Source organism: Hemiscyllium ocellatum, chromosome 8 (assembly GCF_020745735.1).
Source record: "Hemiscyllium ocellatum isolate sHemOce1 chromosome 8, sHemOce1.pat.X.cur, whole genome shotgun sequence".
Lineage (NCBI taxonomy): Eukaryota > Metazoa > Chordata > Chondrichthyes > Orectolobiformes > Hemiscylliidae > Hemiscyllium > Hemiscyllium ocellatum.
In genome coordinates, this window is record NC_083408.1 from 78,397,927 (window position 1) to 78,414,155 (window position 16,229).

At 40.2% G+C, this 16,229-nt stretch overlaps 1 protein-coding gene across 2 annotated transcripts; it reads left to right on the forward strand.

The window, feature by feature from the left end:
• Window positions 1–226: 226 nt before the first annotated feature.
• cinp (cyclin dependent kinase 2 interacting protein) lies at window positions 227–15,898 on the forward strand. 2 transcript variants are annotated; one of them, XM_060829256.1, is made up of 5 exons: window positions 227–351; window positions 3,913–4,087; window positions 7,075–7,201; window positions 10,466–10,595; window positions 14,777–15,898. In XM_060829256.1, exons 1-5 carry the CDS (start codon window positions 345–347, stop codon window positions 14,977–14,979), a joined length of 642 nt encoding a protein of 213 aa, XP_060685239.1. In that variant the 5' UTR covers window positions 227–344; the 3' UTR covers window positions 14,980–15,898. The 2 variants fall into 2 exon arrangements, with proteins under 2 accessions (XP_060685239.1, XP_060685240.1); XM_060829257.1 differs by having other exon boundaries at window positions 3,931–4,087.
• The last annotated feature ends 331 nt before the right edge of the window (window positions 15,899–16,229 follow it).

Genomic DNA, 16,229 nt, shown 5'->3' on the forward strand with positions numbered 1-16,229 from the left:
TCAGAGCGGTGACTCCATCACGACGGCACCTGAGCAGTGTAGACCAATCAAAACCATTTCACCAATCAAAACATCGTGTCCGCTCCTCCAATCTCAGCGGCGGGACGTCTCCACCAATCAGAACACCCTGTCCGCGTCGCGATCGGAATGGAACGTCCGCCCCATCATGACGTGTTGGTACCGCTCCACCAATCAGAACACAGTCGTCTCCACCAATCAGGATAAAGCTATCAAGGCCCTTCTACCGAATTGGAGCTATTTTCCTGACGGCTTCAGAATGGCGGATGTTGTTGTGGTGAATTAGAGCACGTTATAAAGTGACTTTTAGCGTAATTGTGGTAAAGATGGAAGGTACGACTGAATTATTTGCATTTGGGAAGTTTTAAAATGTATTGCGTCAATCGCATTTTCAAAAGTTTAGCCGACAGTGAATGATGGCAGTTTTATTTTGAAGGATATAAAACATGTAACATGGTGTGGGTTCATGGGAACATTAATATATGAAGAATTTAAGAGACGCCGTCCGGTTATTCGACACCCATCAACACTTAGAGGTGACCGTAATGGAATAAAAGGCCCAAACCAACGTGTTTCATGGGAATGGTGTCAAACAAAACTGTACTGTGTTATACTCAAGGAATTACTGAAGGTGAATCAGAAGAATAAATTCTAGACTTAGCCACAATATCCACTTTATGAACCAAAGGGGCGGAAGATGATGAACAACGATATGTTTATAGTCAGTTATTCCATGACGGAAACAGACCATTCGGCCCATCACGCACCTATGTATTCTAGACCTATTTTCTATTTCTTGGCTTGTCATTTGCGTGCTAAAATGTTTCCTGCATTCATCTAAATAGTTCTCAAATGTCTTGAGTGTTTCTCACATCTACCACCCTTTTGAGGCACGTGACTGGTGCTGGAAAAGCACAGAAGGTCAGGCAGTATCGGAGGAGCAGGAGAATCAACATTTCGGGCAAAATCCCTTCATCAGGAGTTGAATACACGCACCAGCAGGTTCTCTTTCAGGCAGTAGGATACCTACACCCTCTGCCTGAAAATCAGTATCCTGAAACCCCCTATAAATTTCCTGCATCTTATTTTAAAAAGCTGTGTGCCTCTGGTTAGTCACACCTCTACCAAGGGAAACATTTCTCCCTGTGTACCTGAGCACTTTGTACACTTCAATCAGATAGCGCCTCTTCCTTCTTTGCTCTAAGGAAAACAAACTCATCTATCTGCATTTCTGAATTGCTCCGGCCCAGGCAATATCCAGGTGAATGACTTTTTTCCCCTTTCTAGTTCAGCCATATCCCTCCTATAGTGTGGCAACTAGCACTGCATATAACATAATATTCAGATCCAGCATGATCTCCTTATTCTCATATGCTATACTTTGTCTTAAAAAAAAGCAAATATACCATATGCCTTCTTCACCTGTCTTGCTGCCTTTAAGGATCTATGGACACACACGTCAAGATCCCTCTGATCCTCTGGACTTCCTAGAGTTCTAGTATTAAACATGTATTTCTTAGCCTAGTTAGTGTACCCAAAATGCACCAGCCCATTTATATTGTCCTGCAATCCAAGGCTTTCCTCCTTGTTATTTACTACAAAATCAATTTTTGGGTCATAAATTTACTGATATATCTCATGGATTCATGATTGATTTACTGTTACATGGACCTGCGTATAGTGAAAAGCTTTGTGAGCAGTACAAGCAAATCATAGTAAGCAAGAACATAGGGTGAAAAAATTGGTATACAGGCTACACTGCATAGAACATGCGTGAGGCAAGATCAACATTATTTAACGTTAGAGAGTTCATTCATCAGTCTAATAATGGCAGGGAAGAAGCTGTTTCTGATCTGTGTGTGTGTGTGTGTGTGTGTGTTCAAGCTTCTGTATCTTCTACTTGATGGTAGAGGTTGTATTACCAGGGTGGGATGGGTCTTTGATGTTGGCAGCTTTTCCGTGGCAATGAGACAACTAAATGAATGGGCGGTTGGCCTCTGTAATGGTCTGGGCTGTGCACACAACCTTCTGCAGTTTCTTATGATACTGGGCAGAGCAATTGCTGTACCAGGCCAATATGCATTATACACCTAGATAGTATATTTTCTATAGTGCATTTGTAAAAGGTTGGTGAAGGTCCTTATGAACATGCCAAATTTCCTGAGCTGCTGAGGAAGAAGAGACATTGTTGTACCTTAACTGTCAAATCTATGTGGAAAATCCAGGACAGGTTGTTGAAGCCTTTAGTTTTGCTGACATTGATAGAGAGGTTACTATCAATGCACCACATCACCAAGCCCTCCATCTCCTTTCTGAATTCTGACTGACTCATGATTCTAGATTGTTACTGTAAGGACAAACAACAAGGGATCCAGCACCATCCAATGTGATGTGCCACTAAACTTGTAGTCATAGCACAGTGTAGTCTTTGATCATCCCTGTGTGCTTGATGCCATTAAGTCAGTTTTGAGTACAACCTGCCAAATTGCTCTGGATCCAATGGGATAGAATCATAACGGTCTACAGCATGAACACGGGCATTTTGGCCCAACATGCCCATTAAGCCCAGTTTTCACAATTTTAAACTAATCCCATTTGCCAGCGTTTGGTCCATATCCCTCCATAGCTGACCCATCCATGTACCTATCTCAATGTTTCTTAAATGTACTTGCTTCCACCATTATCTTGGCAGCCTGTTCCAGACACTCACCACCCTCTGTATGAAAATATTACCCCTAATCTGAGCTTCTCCCAAGCTCTTAGCTCCCATGCGAGAGCTTGCCTTAGTGAAGTCTATTTAGACTACATCAACTATACTACCCTCATCCATACACAAGTCATCTCCACAAAAATATTAATCAAACTTGTTAGCCATGATTTTCCCACTTACGAAGCCATGTTCATTATCCTTGATTAATCCAAGTGGAGTTTAATTTTGTGCCTCAGAACTTTTTCCAGTCATTTGTTTAATGTTACCCACAAGTGGTTTTTGCTGTCTTAATTTCTTGTTTAAGTAATCTGTTGCATTTTCTATACCCTTTTGAAGTGCGCCTGCTGTTTTGAGACTTTAATATCCTGTAGCTTGTTTCCTTTTATTCTTTTCCAATCCTGTACATTGTTTGACATTAAGGGTTCTCTCCATTTGTTGGTCCCACCCTTCACCTTTAATACACCTCTTAAACAGATACATTAGAAAACACTTAATGACAGATTAGCATGTAGTGTCCACTGATATAGTCCAGGTCATAAAGTTATATGACATGGAAGCAGACTCTTTAGTCCAACCAAATCCCACCACCCATAATTACTAACTAAACTAGTCCAACTTGCCTGTACTTGATCACTTCTTAAAACAAAAGATCTCAAGGGACTCTTGTAGAAAAGTCCCTTCCTCTGAGGCAGGAGGTCTGGCTTCAAGTATCATCTGCTCCAGCAGTGTGTTGTAATATTTCTGAACGGGTTGATTAGAAATATCTAAAAAATGTCCTAGAGGGGCTTTTGTGATGCTGTGGTAGTGTCTTGACCTCTGAGGCCTGGGTTCAAGTCCTACCAAAAGTATCTATAAAATATATTTCACTTCAATGTAATGAAACAAAGTTTAGCACGAATTAGGGAGAACATTGATCTCCTGGGCAGTTATGCTGCTTGTGGACTGGTATCCATCAAGCCAAAACTTCTGGTACGAGGCTAGCTACCTGTCCCAGTTATGAAAACAGAACAGAATCATATACTTTGTCTATCTCGTGCACACTAAGGCAGGTAGACTCTAATACTCTTGAAATGCCTTGGGATATTATAAGGTCCTCTATAAATGCAAGTTGATATCTGTACTTAAGCATTCGGTTATTTTTTTTAAATGATGAATTTTGATAAAAATCTTTTTTTTAATAATAGCTTCATGTCCTTGCTCAGGCTTTGTAACTCCAAGAAGAAAAGACTTGAATAACAGTTCCAGAAAAATAAAGGACAGTGCTGCAGACTGGCATAACTCCATGCTGAAATGGGAAACATTTAATGATGCAGGATTCTCAATAGCAAATAAAATTATTAATATTAAAATCAGCAACAGGTAAGCATTAGTCTTGAAGAGATAAGGTTCGCATCTAGAAATCTTAGCTGTTAAAAATTTAATTTTAAAACATGTTCCCTCTGTGATGAATTGATTCATAAGTTAATTCTAAACTCAGGTTTGTTTCTACAATACTTGTTTAAGCTGTTGTGCTTTTATAGGGATCATTATTACAGTGCTACAGTCTTTTCAAAACAAAAAATAAAACAGAATCATTTAAAAAAAATTCACAATAATTGGTTACCTCCAATTGCTACAGTAAAACCTGTTTCCATAATCTAATTGTCTTCGAACCATTTTATTTACCTGCAAGACAAGTAACAAGGGAACAATATGAACAAGCAGATTCATAATATGTAACCATGCTCTTTTTTTTGAGTAGGAGACAGTGAGGACTGCGAATGTTGGAGATGAGAGTCGAGTGTGTGCTGCTGGAAAAGCACAGCAGGTCAGGCAGCATTGGAGGAGCAGGAGAATAGATGTTTTGGGCATAAGCCCTTGATCAGCCCTTCACCTACTCCTTGGATGCTGCCTGGCCTGCTGTGCTTTTCAAGCACCATACTCTCGACTCTTTTTTTGCATAGGCCAACTATTGTTTTCACAGCCAGAAAAAACAAATAAACTGGATGTATGTTTGCTCGCTGAGCTGGGAGGTTCATTTTCAGACATTTCATCACCATACTAGGTAACATCTTCTGAGCGTCTGGATGAAGCACTGGTAGTATGATCCACTTTCTATTTGTGTTTAGGTTTCCTTAGGTTGGTGACATTAATTCCTGTTCTTTTTCTCAGGGGGTGATAAAATGGGATCCAAGTCAATGTGCTTGTCGCTAGGGTTCTGGGTGGAATGCCATGCTTCTAGGAATTCTCGTGCGTGCCTCTGTTTGGCTTGTCCTAGGATGGATGTGTTGTCCCAGTCGAAGTGGTGTTCTTCCTCATCTGTATGTAAGGATACTAGTGAGAGAGGGTCATGTCTTATTGTGGCTAGTTGACGTTCATGTATCCTGATGGCTAGTTTGTTCAATGTAGTGTGTGTTAGAGTCATAGAGATGTACAGCATGGAAACAGACCCTTTGGTCCAACCTGTCCATACCAACCAAATATCCTAACCCAATTTAGGCCCACCTACCAGCACCTGGCCCATATCCCTCCAAACCCTTCCTATTCATATACCCATCCAAATGCCTCTTAAATGTTGCAATTGTACCAGCCTCCACCACATCCTCTGGCAGCTCATTCCATTCACGTATCACCCTCTGCGTGAAACAGTTGCCCCTTAGATCTCTTGTATATCTTTCCCTTCTCACCCTAAACGTGTGCCCTCTAGTTCTGGACTCCCCGCCCCCAGGGAAAATACTTTGTCTATGTATCCTAGCCATGCCCCTCATAATTTTGTAAACCTGTATAAGGTCACCCCTCAGCCTCCGACGCTCCAGGGAAATTTTTGAAAGGTATTTTATAAATGACATTGGTTTTGCTTGTTGTCTGTATAGGGTCTTTCAAGTTCATTAGCTGCTGTTTTGTGTGTCGGTGGGTTTGTGGGCTACCATAACGTCAAGAGGTCTGAATAGTCTGGCAATCATTTCAGAGATGTCTGTGATGTAGGGGAGAGTGGCCAGGGCTTCTAGATGTGTTTCGTCTGCTTGTTTGGGTTCGTTGCTGAGAAATCAGCAGACAGTATTCATTGGCTAACTGTTCTTTTTGAATACCTCTGCTCTTCGTAGTTTCTCTGTAGTGTGTGGTGGCTCATTGAAATGATCTTCGAATGCAGCTTCGATTGTGTGTGTTGGGATGATTGCTTCTGTAGTTCAGTATTTGGTCCGTCTGTTGTTTTCCTGCAGATGCTGGTTTGAAGTTCCCCATTGGCTGTTTGCTCTACTGCAACATTGAGACACGGCCATTTGTTGTTGTTTTCCTCCTCTTTAGTGAATTTTATACCAGTAAGGATATTATTGATGGTCCTGAAGGTTTCCTGTAATTTATTTTGTTTATTGATGACAAAGGTGTCATCCACAAAGCAGACCCAAAGTTTGGGTTCGATGGTTGGCAGAAGTCTCTGAATTACTGCCTCTGCTAAGAACCTGGATATCGGAGATCCCATGGGTGTTCCGTTGGTTTGTAGGTTTTGTTGTTGAAGGTGAAATGGGTGGTAAGGCATAGGTCAACTAGCTTGAGAATATTGTCCTTGCTGATGTAGCCTACAAACCCACCAACAGTTAAACAGCAGCTAGTTAACTTGAAAGACATCAAGAAAAACTAATGTCATTTACAAAATATCTTGCAAGAACTGTAACAAACACTACATTGGACAAACTAGTCACCAGGATACATGAACATCAACTAGCCACAAAAAGACATGAGCCATTCTGAACTAGTATCTTTACATACAGATGAAGAAGGGCACCACTTCGACTGGGACAACACATCCATCCTACGACAGTCCAAACAGAGACATGCACGCATATTCCCAGAAGCATGGCATTCCAACTGGAACTCTATCCACAAACACATTGACTTGGATCCTATTTACCATTCTTGAGACAAGGAAATGACATCACCAACCCAAGGAAACCTAAAGACATAAATAGAAAGTGGGCCATACCACCAGTGCTTCATCCAGAGGCTCACTGATGATGTTACCTAGCATGGTGACGAAACGTCTGAAAATTAACCTTCCAGCTCAATGACCAAACCGACATCCAGAACCTCAGACTGAGCTACAAATCTTCTCAAAACTTGCTAGCATAAATGAATGTATAAATATTTGATATTTTTTAACTTATTTAAAAAGCTCAAATTAAATATTGTGTGTTGCTGGACATTAATGACTCCAGACAAGTGTGCCTCGTGTCCCTTTTCAATCGTAGGTGAATTGGATTAGGTATTTCTTAAATTTGTTATTCACTTGCAGTGAACAGAATATTTTGCCCACGATCTGACTATTGCCTTTAAAATATTCATGGTATTGATATTCTACTTATTTTTAGGAGAGAAAGTGAAGTGGAAGCATTTGAAGAGGAGGAAGCTAGCTCTAATCTTGAAAAGACTAAATTACAATATAACAAAGAGCTGGAGGAAGCTTGTACTGAGTTGCTCAACATCCTTGATAAAATGGTATGATTAGTGGAAAATTTTATTAATTCCTTAAACTGTCAACTTATAGCTATAATTAGCCTGTTTCCTGAACTGAAGGAATCCTCAAAACAGAAAGCGTACATTTAAATTAGAACACTGTTTAGTTCTGCAAATAAATTATTTAACTAAGCAAACATTCTAACTGCTCAAAGATATTTCTGCCAGGGGAGCAGCAGGAATAATAACACCAGCAGTGGGGACAGCCACTGCTACCAAGAGCCAACTTGAAGTGTAACACTAGCAATGTGGTTCCCTGTAATGAGAAATAATGTGGAAAAAGATAGAGACAGCAAGGGAGACAGGAAACTTGCAATGTGACATTAGGCACTCAAAATGCACAGCGGGCTTCACTGACCCACAAGTAAGCACAACTGTTGCCTTCTATGATTTTCAGGATCGAATTGAAAGAGACGTGGATGTGTGTGAATGTATGTGACTGTGACTATCTCTCCCACCAGACAAATGCCTTGCTATGCCAGGAAAGTGTGGTTGGTAGTGTATGCTGACAACCCAGTGTTAAAGGCATCTTCTAACCCCTCAATGAATTTTGGGACCTGGAACATCAGGAAAATCCCATCAGGGACAAACCTACATGTCATACGTTACCATAGCTCACCAAAATCCCCAGGGTTGCTGTCAATCAGCTGCGTTAGCAGGCCACGTCATCCTGACAAAATTAACTTTGTTCTTAATTTCATCGCAGCAAGCAGTTACCAGGAGGGCTGAGAAAATGCTTCAAGGTTGTGCTCAAAATCACTGTAGGGTGAACCATCTCTTGCAGAAGCTTACTTATGGGAAATGCAGTGTTACAGGGATAGTGTAGGGGGTGGGTCTGGTTAGGATGCTCTTCAGAGGGTCAATGTGGACTTGATGGACTGAATGAGTCAAGATTAGAGTGGTGCTGGAAAAGCACAGCAGGTCAGGCAGCATCTAAGGAGCAGGAAAATTGACTGTTCGGGCAAAAGCCCTTCATCAGGAATCCTTTTGCCTGAACAGTCAATTTTCCTGCTCAAATGCTGCCTGACCTGCTGTGCTGTTCCAGCACCACTCTAATCTTGACTCTAATCTCCAGCATCTACAGTACCCACTTTTGCCTTGTTGATGGGCTGAATGACCTGTTTCCATACTGTAGGGATTCCACAAAAGCAGTGATAGATCTGGTAAGCATGTAAGTAAGTCGGCTTGGGTTCCTGAACAAAGTTATAAGGAACATTTTCAGTAGATGAGGCTTACAATAAAGTAGCCACTCTGTGATGTTACTAACCAGTTGCGCCTCTTTCTGGACATTTTCGAGGCACCCTTGAGTAGATGAAGTGTTTTCAGATTTTTGTGTACATGTATTTCAGTAGTGCAAGCTATGGAAGATCCTCTAGTGAACAGCCTGTCCTGTCATTTGACTTGATATGTTAAACCTGCCCAGCAAAAGAAGTGTTTGTTTAAAGGGCTTATCCCTCCACATGCGTTAGTCACTATTTTACCCTCCTAAGCTGCAAGTTCTGAGCTTTGGGTTTTCTTTTTAAAAGTTTGTGTTGTGCACTATCGACATCAGCTATCAACATTATTTTAAACAGGTGTTGGACTTCTGTCTGCTTTAGAAATAATTGTTTTCTGAAAAGAGATTGCCGTACAGGAGACCATAATTGAAATGGGTCTTCAATGTGCAAAGCATAAGGGACTTGTATCCTTGGTGAACTACATTAAAGCTCAACCAAAGTTCCAAACGAATTCACAACAAAGATTACTCTAGTCCACAATTTTAAGGCAGCAGTTGACAGTCCCTTACTATTTACATGATATCAACATCGACTGGATACTCTAAAACAGGAAAAATACATCTATCAGACACACTGCAGAGTGCAGTAGATTTATCTACATTGGAGACTTCACCAGAGCCCAAGATGCGATATGCTCTACGCATATTGTCTTCTGTGCTGCCAGTTGTCCCAAGGATTACATGGCACTTTTTAATCAGTAAAAAGGATACCAGTTCCTTAAATCTGGAACACATACTAATACCTATTTTTTTGGCAATAATTCTAAATCATTCCCATTTGAAAGGTAGCAATTATGGTCCCCTGTACAGCAATCTCTTCTCAGAAAACAATTATTTTTAAAGCAGACAGAAGTCCAACACCTGTTTAAAATAAAGTTGATAGCTGATGTCAATAGTCCACAATACTCAAAAATACAAACTTTTAAAAAGAAAACCCAAAGCTCAGAACTTGCAGCTTCAGAGGGTAAAATAGTGACTAACGCATGTGGAGGGATAAGCCCTTTAAACAAACACTCCTTAAGGCCTACAAATTGCTGGGCAGGTTTAACATATCAAGTCAAATGACAGGACAGACTGTTCATCAGAGGATCTTTTCTGGACTGTGGCTTGTGCTTAATCACTTGGAGCTAGTTTCTCATTATCTAGAGGCAAAAATAAACACATCCAAAAAATGTTAATAAGCTTGTGGCAAAAAAAATTAAAGCTGAATTTACATTTCATATAATCACTAAGCCCACAAAAATGTTCTATTTAATTTGATATACTGAAAGCTGCAGTGAGTTTTCAAAACCAAACTGACTTTGAACATTGACCTAAGAACTGTGGATTTCTGTGGCCTACTGAATCACCAAAATGCTAAATACTCTACAAAGAACATGCCTACTCTTTGGAAATTGTACAAGTAAGGAAGAGAACTCAATTATGCATTCAGCAAAGTCAAGTCACCTAAAATGACATTACAGTGTTGCAAGTTAAATTGCTACACAGTTGTTCCCACGAGGAAGAATCCCTATCAAAAACTGTAGCAATTAAACTTCACACAGAATGACCCAATTTAAAATGAGGGAGCGAGTTAAACAATTGGTTAAAATCCTTCTCTCTGCTAAAGTGCAGGTTTGTTGGCGCGATATTACTGTTCTACATATATCCTAGATCACATAAGGATAGCAGTGCAATGGTTTCTAAGACTGCATTGTTAAAATTTAAACCTTAATGAATAGATTGTACCTTGTGATAATCTTTACATAGCTTTCTGAAGCATCAGAGATAAACTAAGCAGTGTAGAACTATAAATTTCCTATTTTCACTATTTATCAAGATTCAGGGAAGCTCTTTCCAGTCAAGGTACTACTCAAGATCAACAACTCCATTGTTTCATTTGAGTACTGTGATTAAATTTAAAGGCAGTTCCCTAAAAAGATCAAAAAGATGCAATTTAAACATTACTATTCTTGCATAATCTTTTTCAGACTAAACTCGTATTAAAGATGGAAAAGCTCTGTGCAAACATGAAAGGAATACTTGACCTTCATACCCATCAATATGGTGAAACAGGAAGAGAAATGCTCCTCTTTCATACGTGGCCCACAAAATATTTCTGTATGGTCAAGTATAACTAATGTCATTTTTTTATTATTCTCTACATCAAGTATCAAATTTGAAGCAGGATTTACAAAATCTGCTCACAGTGTAAAACTGTTAATTTGGGTAATCTCCCACTCAAATATAGCTAAAGTCATTGCATTGCTTGCACAAAGAAATACTGACGTGGGAAAGCTGATACCTTTCACTTCAAGGAGCTTAGTCAGAGTTGGTACACTGAACAAAGGGAACGCACCTGAAGAAGAGGAAGTGAAAGAGAAAACAAAAGGAGGAATAAAGAATTAACTGTGAGAAAATTCTAAGTGAAAGATTTAAATAAGAACAAAGCACTCAATTTCAGTAATTTAAACATAGTGACTGGTGACATACCAGATGGCCTCCTTCTTTAGAGATGCAACTTCCCTTCCCACGTGGTTAAAAATGCCCTCCACCACACCTCATCCACATCCCACACCGCCGCCCTCAAACCCCACCCCTCCAACCGTAACAAGGACAGAACCCTGCCCCCCGGTACTCCCCTACCAACCTTCGCATACACCTCATCATCCGACATTTCTGTCACCTCCAAGTGGACCCCGCCACCAGGAATATATTCCCCCGCCACCCCTATCTGCTTTCCTCAAAGACTGTTCCCTCCGTGACTACCTGGTCAGGTCCACGCCCCTCCTCCCTCACCTCCATCCAATGCCCCAAAGGAGCTTTCCACATCCATCAAAGTTTTACCTGCACATCCACCAATATCATTTATTGTATTCATTGCTCCTGATGCAGTCTCCTCTACATTGGGGAGACTGGGCACCTCCTCGCAGAGTGCTTTAGGGAACAGCTCTGGGAACCCGCACCAATCAACACACCGCCCTGTGGCCCAACATTTCAACTCCCCATCCCACTCTGCCAAGGATATGCAGGTCCTGGGCCTCCTCCACTGCTGCTCCCTCACCACCCGATGCCTGGAGGAAGAATGCCTTATCTTACGGCTCAGAACACTTCAACCCCAGGGCATCAATGTGGACTTTACCAGTTTCCTCATTTCCCCTTCCCCCCACCTCACAGAGAAAGTGAGGACTGCAGATGCTGGAGATCAGAGCTGAAAATGTGTTGCTGGAAAACCACAGCAGGTCAGGCAGCATCCAAGGAGCAGGAGAATCGACGTTTCGGGCATGAGCCCTTCTTCAGGGCTCATGCCCGAAACGTCAACTCTCCTGCTCCTTTAGATGCTGCCTGACCTGCAGCGCTTTTCCAGCAACACATTTTCAGTTCCCCCACCTCACCCCAATATCCAATCTTCCAGTTCAGCACTGTCCCCATGACCTGTCCTACCTGCCTATCTTCCTTTCCATCTATCCACTCCACCCTCCTCTCTGACTTATCACCTTCATCCCCACCCCTATTCACCCATTGTACTCTTTGCTACTTTCTCCCCACCCACAGCCCCCTCTCATTATCTCTCTACTGCAGGTATTCTGCTTGTATTCCTGATGAAGGGCTTTTGCCCAAAATGTCAATTTTCCTGCTCCTCGGATGATGCCTGAACTGATATGCTTTTCTAGCACCACTCTACACTCTGGTTTCCAGCATCTGCAGTCCTTGTTTTTACCTTCAATCCAACTTGTCAATGCTGACCAGATATCCTAAATTAATCTAGTCCCATTTGCCAGCTTCTGGCTCATATCTCTCTGAACCATTGCTATTCATATACACATCCAGATACCTTCTAAATGTAGTAACTATAGCAGTCTGCACTGCATCTCTGACAGCATATTCCAAACATGCACCACCCTCTGAAAAATTGCCTCTTTGGTCCCTTTCACATCTTTCCCCACTCACCTAAACCTGTGCCATCTAGTTTTGGACTCCTCCACCCCAAGGAAAAGATTGTCTATTCAGCCTATCCATGCCCCTCATGATTTTATAAACTTCCAAGAAGTCATCCCGCGCCTCAGCCCCTCCAGGGAAAATAGCTCCAGTCTATTCAGCATACTGTAGGGAATCTAATCTCCCGATAGCTCAACCTATGGCAACATTCTTGTAAACCATTTCTGAACCCTTTCAAGTTTCACAACATCCTTCCTCTAGCAGGGTAGGTAAATCTCCAGAATCTGATCAAGTGTATCCTAGAATATTGTGGTAAACTAAGGGAAAAAAAATTGCAGGACCTCCTAGCAGCGATACATGTAACGTCTATTGTCATGGAGGTGGTACCGGAGGGTGGCTAATGTTTGTTTAAGGCTGCAAAGAGAAGCCTGGGAACAATAGAGAGTTTAACATTAGACAGGATTTACATGCAATTGAAGAGGCAAAGACAGATTAGGGATAGTTAGCATGCCTTCGAGTGTCATGATTTCCCATGCTCAAACTTAATGGAGCGTCTTTGAAGTGACAAAGAAAATGAGGGCAGTGCAGTAGAAGTTGTCTACATGAACATTAAGGCATTTTATAAAGTTCTGCATGACAGATTGGTCAGTAAAGTTAGATCACATAGGATTCAGGGAGAGTTTGCCAATTGGATTGGTGGGAGACAGGGCAGTGGTGAGGGTTGATGTTCAGACTGGAGGCCGGTGACCGGTAGTGTTCCGCAGGGATTCTGCCGAGTCTATTGCTTTTTGTCATTTTATATAAGAATATAGGAAGCACGATTGGTAAATTTGCAGATGACACAAAAATTGGTGATTATAGTAGTTAGTGAGGAAGGTTATCAAAGAATGCAGAATCAAAGAATGATCAATTAAGTCAATGGGCCAAGGAGTGGAAATTGTATTTATCTAAATTAAACTACCAAGTGTTGCATTTTGGTAATAAGAACAAAGATAGGATTTACACAGGTAATGATACAGCTCTGGGCAGTCTTGTAGAACAGAGACCTAGACGTTCAGGTACATAGTTCATTGAAAGCTGTGTTACAGGTTGACAGTGGTAAAGAAGGCATATGGCATGCATGTCTTCTTTGCTCAGGCCATTGAGTTTAGGAGTTGGGATGTTCAATTCTGGTCATCCTGCTATAGGAAAAATATTATTCAATTGAAACGGATGCGGAAAAGATATACAAGGATGTTACGGGGACTGGATGATTTAAGTAACACGGTGAGATTGGACAAGCTGGCACTTTTTTCTTACTGGAGCATAAGAGGTTGAGAGGTTATAGGTTTATAAAATCACATGGGACGTAAGTTGAATAGCAAAGGTCTTTTCCCCAGGGTTGGGAGTTCAAAACTAGAAGGTATAGGTTTAAGGTGAGAGGACAAAGATTCTGAAGGGACCTGAGGAGCAACTTTTTCACATAGAGGGTGGTTCATATGTGAAATGAACTACCAGAGGAAATGGTAGAGGCATCTACAATTGCAATATTTAAAAGACATTTGAACAGGTACATAATAGAAAAGATTTAGAATGACGTGAGACAAATGTAGGCAAATAGAACAAATTTAGTTTGGGGCCTTGGTTGACATGGATGAGTTGGATGTGTTTCAGTGCTGTATGATGATAAGCAAGGTTCCCTATAACTTTCCAATCCTTGTACATGAATGGTAACTAAATTGTTGATTCGTTAGGTGGATAGTATGCATTCCTAAAAAAAAAATGAATACGTATTTATTTTTATGATTATATTACTCATTTCAATCCTGTTTTTAAAGTGATCCATATCCTGAAGGAAATTTAAAAATATCAGATTGTTCTTCTATTAAACGAATAACCTTTCTGCTTAGGTTGTACCACATCAATTACATTACTATTTCAAATAATTCTTTTCCTTCTCTTTCAAATTTTCCTCTTTATTACTCAAATATTCCCACATCTATGCTCAAAAACATAACTCTTCTTGCATTACAATTCCCCAGGAATAACTGCATTCTCGTAACTTGAAGTAGCTATTTGCAATATTTAGCAAGTGACACTGAGCAGGATGAACACAAATCAAAATTATAATGTAACCCAATACTATCCTTTTGATAACCACACCTACATATGTCCAACGTAGATTATTTCATGGTGTTGGACTCTCCTTCCCTCCAGCTGTTATACAACTGAATCACGATAGGATTAGGTAACTGTTGTTCAAGTTATTGTAAGAGGGACATGTTTCAGCATTACTACATCACAATGTACATAGATTGGAAATATATTATTCTAGATTTAAACAAGATGCAGCAGGTTACTCATTTGTAACCTTTGTGTTTCAGATGAAGCCTCCGTTCAGTTAACAGAGATGTACAAACGAGAACTGCAGCTGAAGCGTGCAATTGTTCAAGAGATTGCTCACACTAGTAACAACGATCTTATGAAGGTGGAGTTATCTGCCTGGCTGTACCAGCCTTATATAGAAGAAAAGGCAAGACTTCTCATTGAAAGCATGTTATTGGAAACTGGGCACAGGACTTTGTAATTTGTACTGAGCAAGCAAAATGTTGTTCTAACTTTAAAAAGGATGCAATTGTTTTTAAATGGCTTAGCACAGTTAGAGATGTATAGAACCTTAACCTGAAAGTGACTAGGCTCAAATTAGAAACTTATAAGAATGGTTGAAACGGAAATTACGTGATCAGCAAAAGAGATTTCACCCATTATCAAATTTTGTACTTTTAAAGTAGGGCAGAATCCAATAAGACAATGATTTGTGACAAAAGGCAAAGAAAAAATATATTTATTCTTTTTAGAAACTCTGAAATACTTATGCTGAAAAAATAATTTTGTTGAAATTATTAAACAATGGTCCTGAAAGATATTTAAAGTTATAATTTTGTCTTGCATTCTCAAGCGATGTAAAAACAAATACTAAAACTGCAACAAAAAAATGCTGTTGTGGTGGCGTATTTTAACTGTCCCATATATTGCGAATGGTTAATGGAGCTTGATGATAAACTTGTAAGTTTTTCACCCTATTAAATTCAGCACAGCAGCTTTCCAAAATATCCAGACCCACGTAGTGAGAAAATCACAAGTGCTCTGCATTAAATTCTACAGCAAATATTTATAACAGTTTAACAATGGTTCATAATACACTGTACAAACCAACCTTTGGTTTGTTACAAAACTGATCCTTGACAGAGAGCAGTTCCATTTTGAAATAACTCTTTAAAAAGTTATTTGTTTTAAGCAAGAGATGATTGATCGCCAAATCCATCATGAAATTGTTAGATAACAATCCCTGTCCAATTGGCAGAAGAATATTACTAATGGTGTTTAAACACCCCAATTAAGGCAACAAAGCTATCTGTCAAGATTACAATGTACTGGTAAGCAAGACATTACAAAATATCTGTATATTAAAATTCGAAAATAAATTCCATTTTCTACTATCTTCATATCAATCTTTAAATATTTTCATTATTTACAACAGTCAAATTACAGCACTTTGATAAAGGTTTGTTGCACATTGAAGAAACCGAAACTACCAACATGCACAACACAGTCTGAATACACACTTGACAAACAACCTGCCCAGGTAATGAATGAGCTGATATGTACATAGCTTAGTAATGCAGCTTTCCCATTTACACATCCTCTTAAACCAATGCTGAAGGACACCAAGTTTCACATTAAATGCATCACTTTCATCAGTTGAAGGGTGGCAAAAAAGGAATGTGTACAGGGCACTATTGAAAACCTTCTGAATAAAATTGCAATTCTGTAGCC

What these genes read in the sequence shown, in the direction of transcription:
- cinp (XM_060829256.1), top strand. An exon ending in AATATTAAAATCAGCAACAG is followed by an intron (nt 4,088 to 7,074) that starts GTAAGCATTAGT and finishes ACTTATTTTTAG; the next exon opens with GAGAGAAAGTGAAGTGGAAG. An exon ending in TCAACATCCTTGATAAAATG is followed by an intron (nt 7,202 to 10,465) that starts GTATGATTAGTG and finishes AATCTTTTTCAG; the next exon opens with ACTAAACTCGTATTAAAGAT.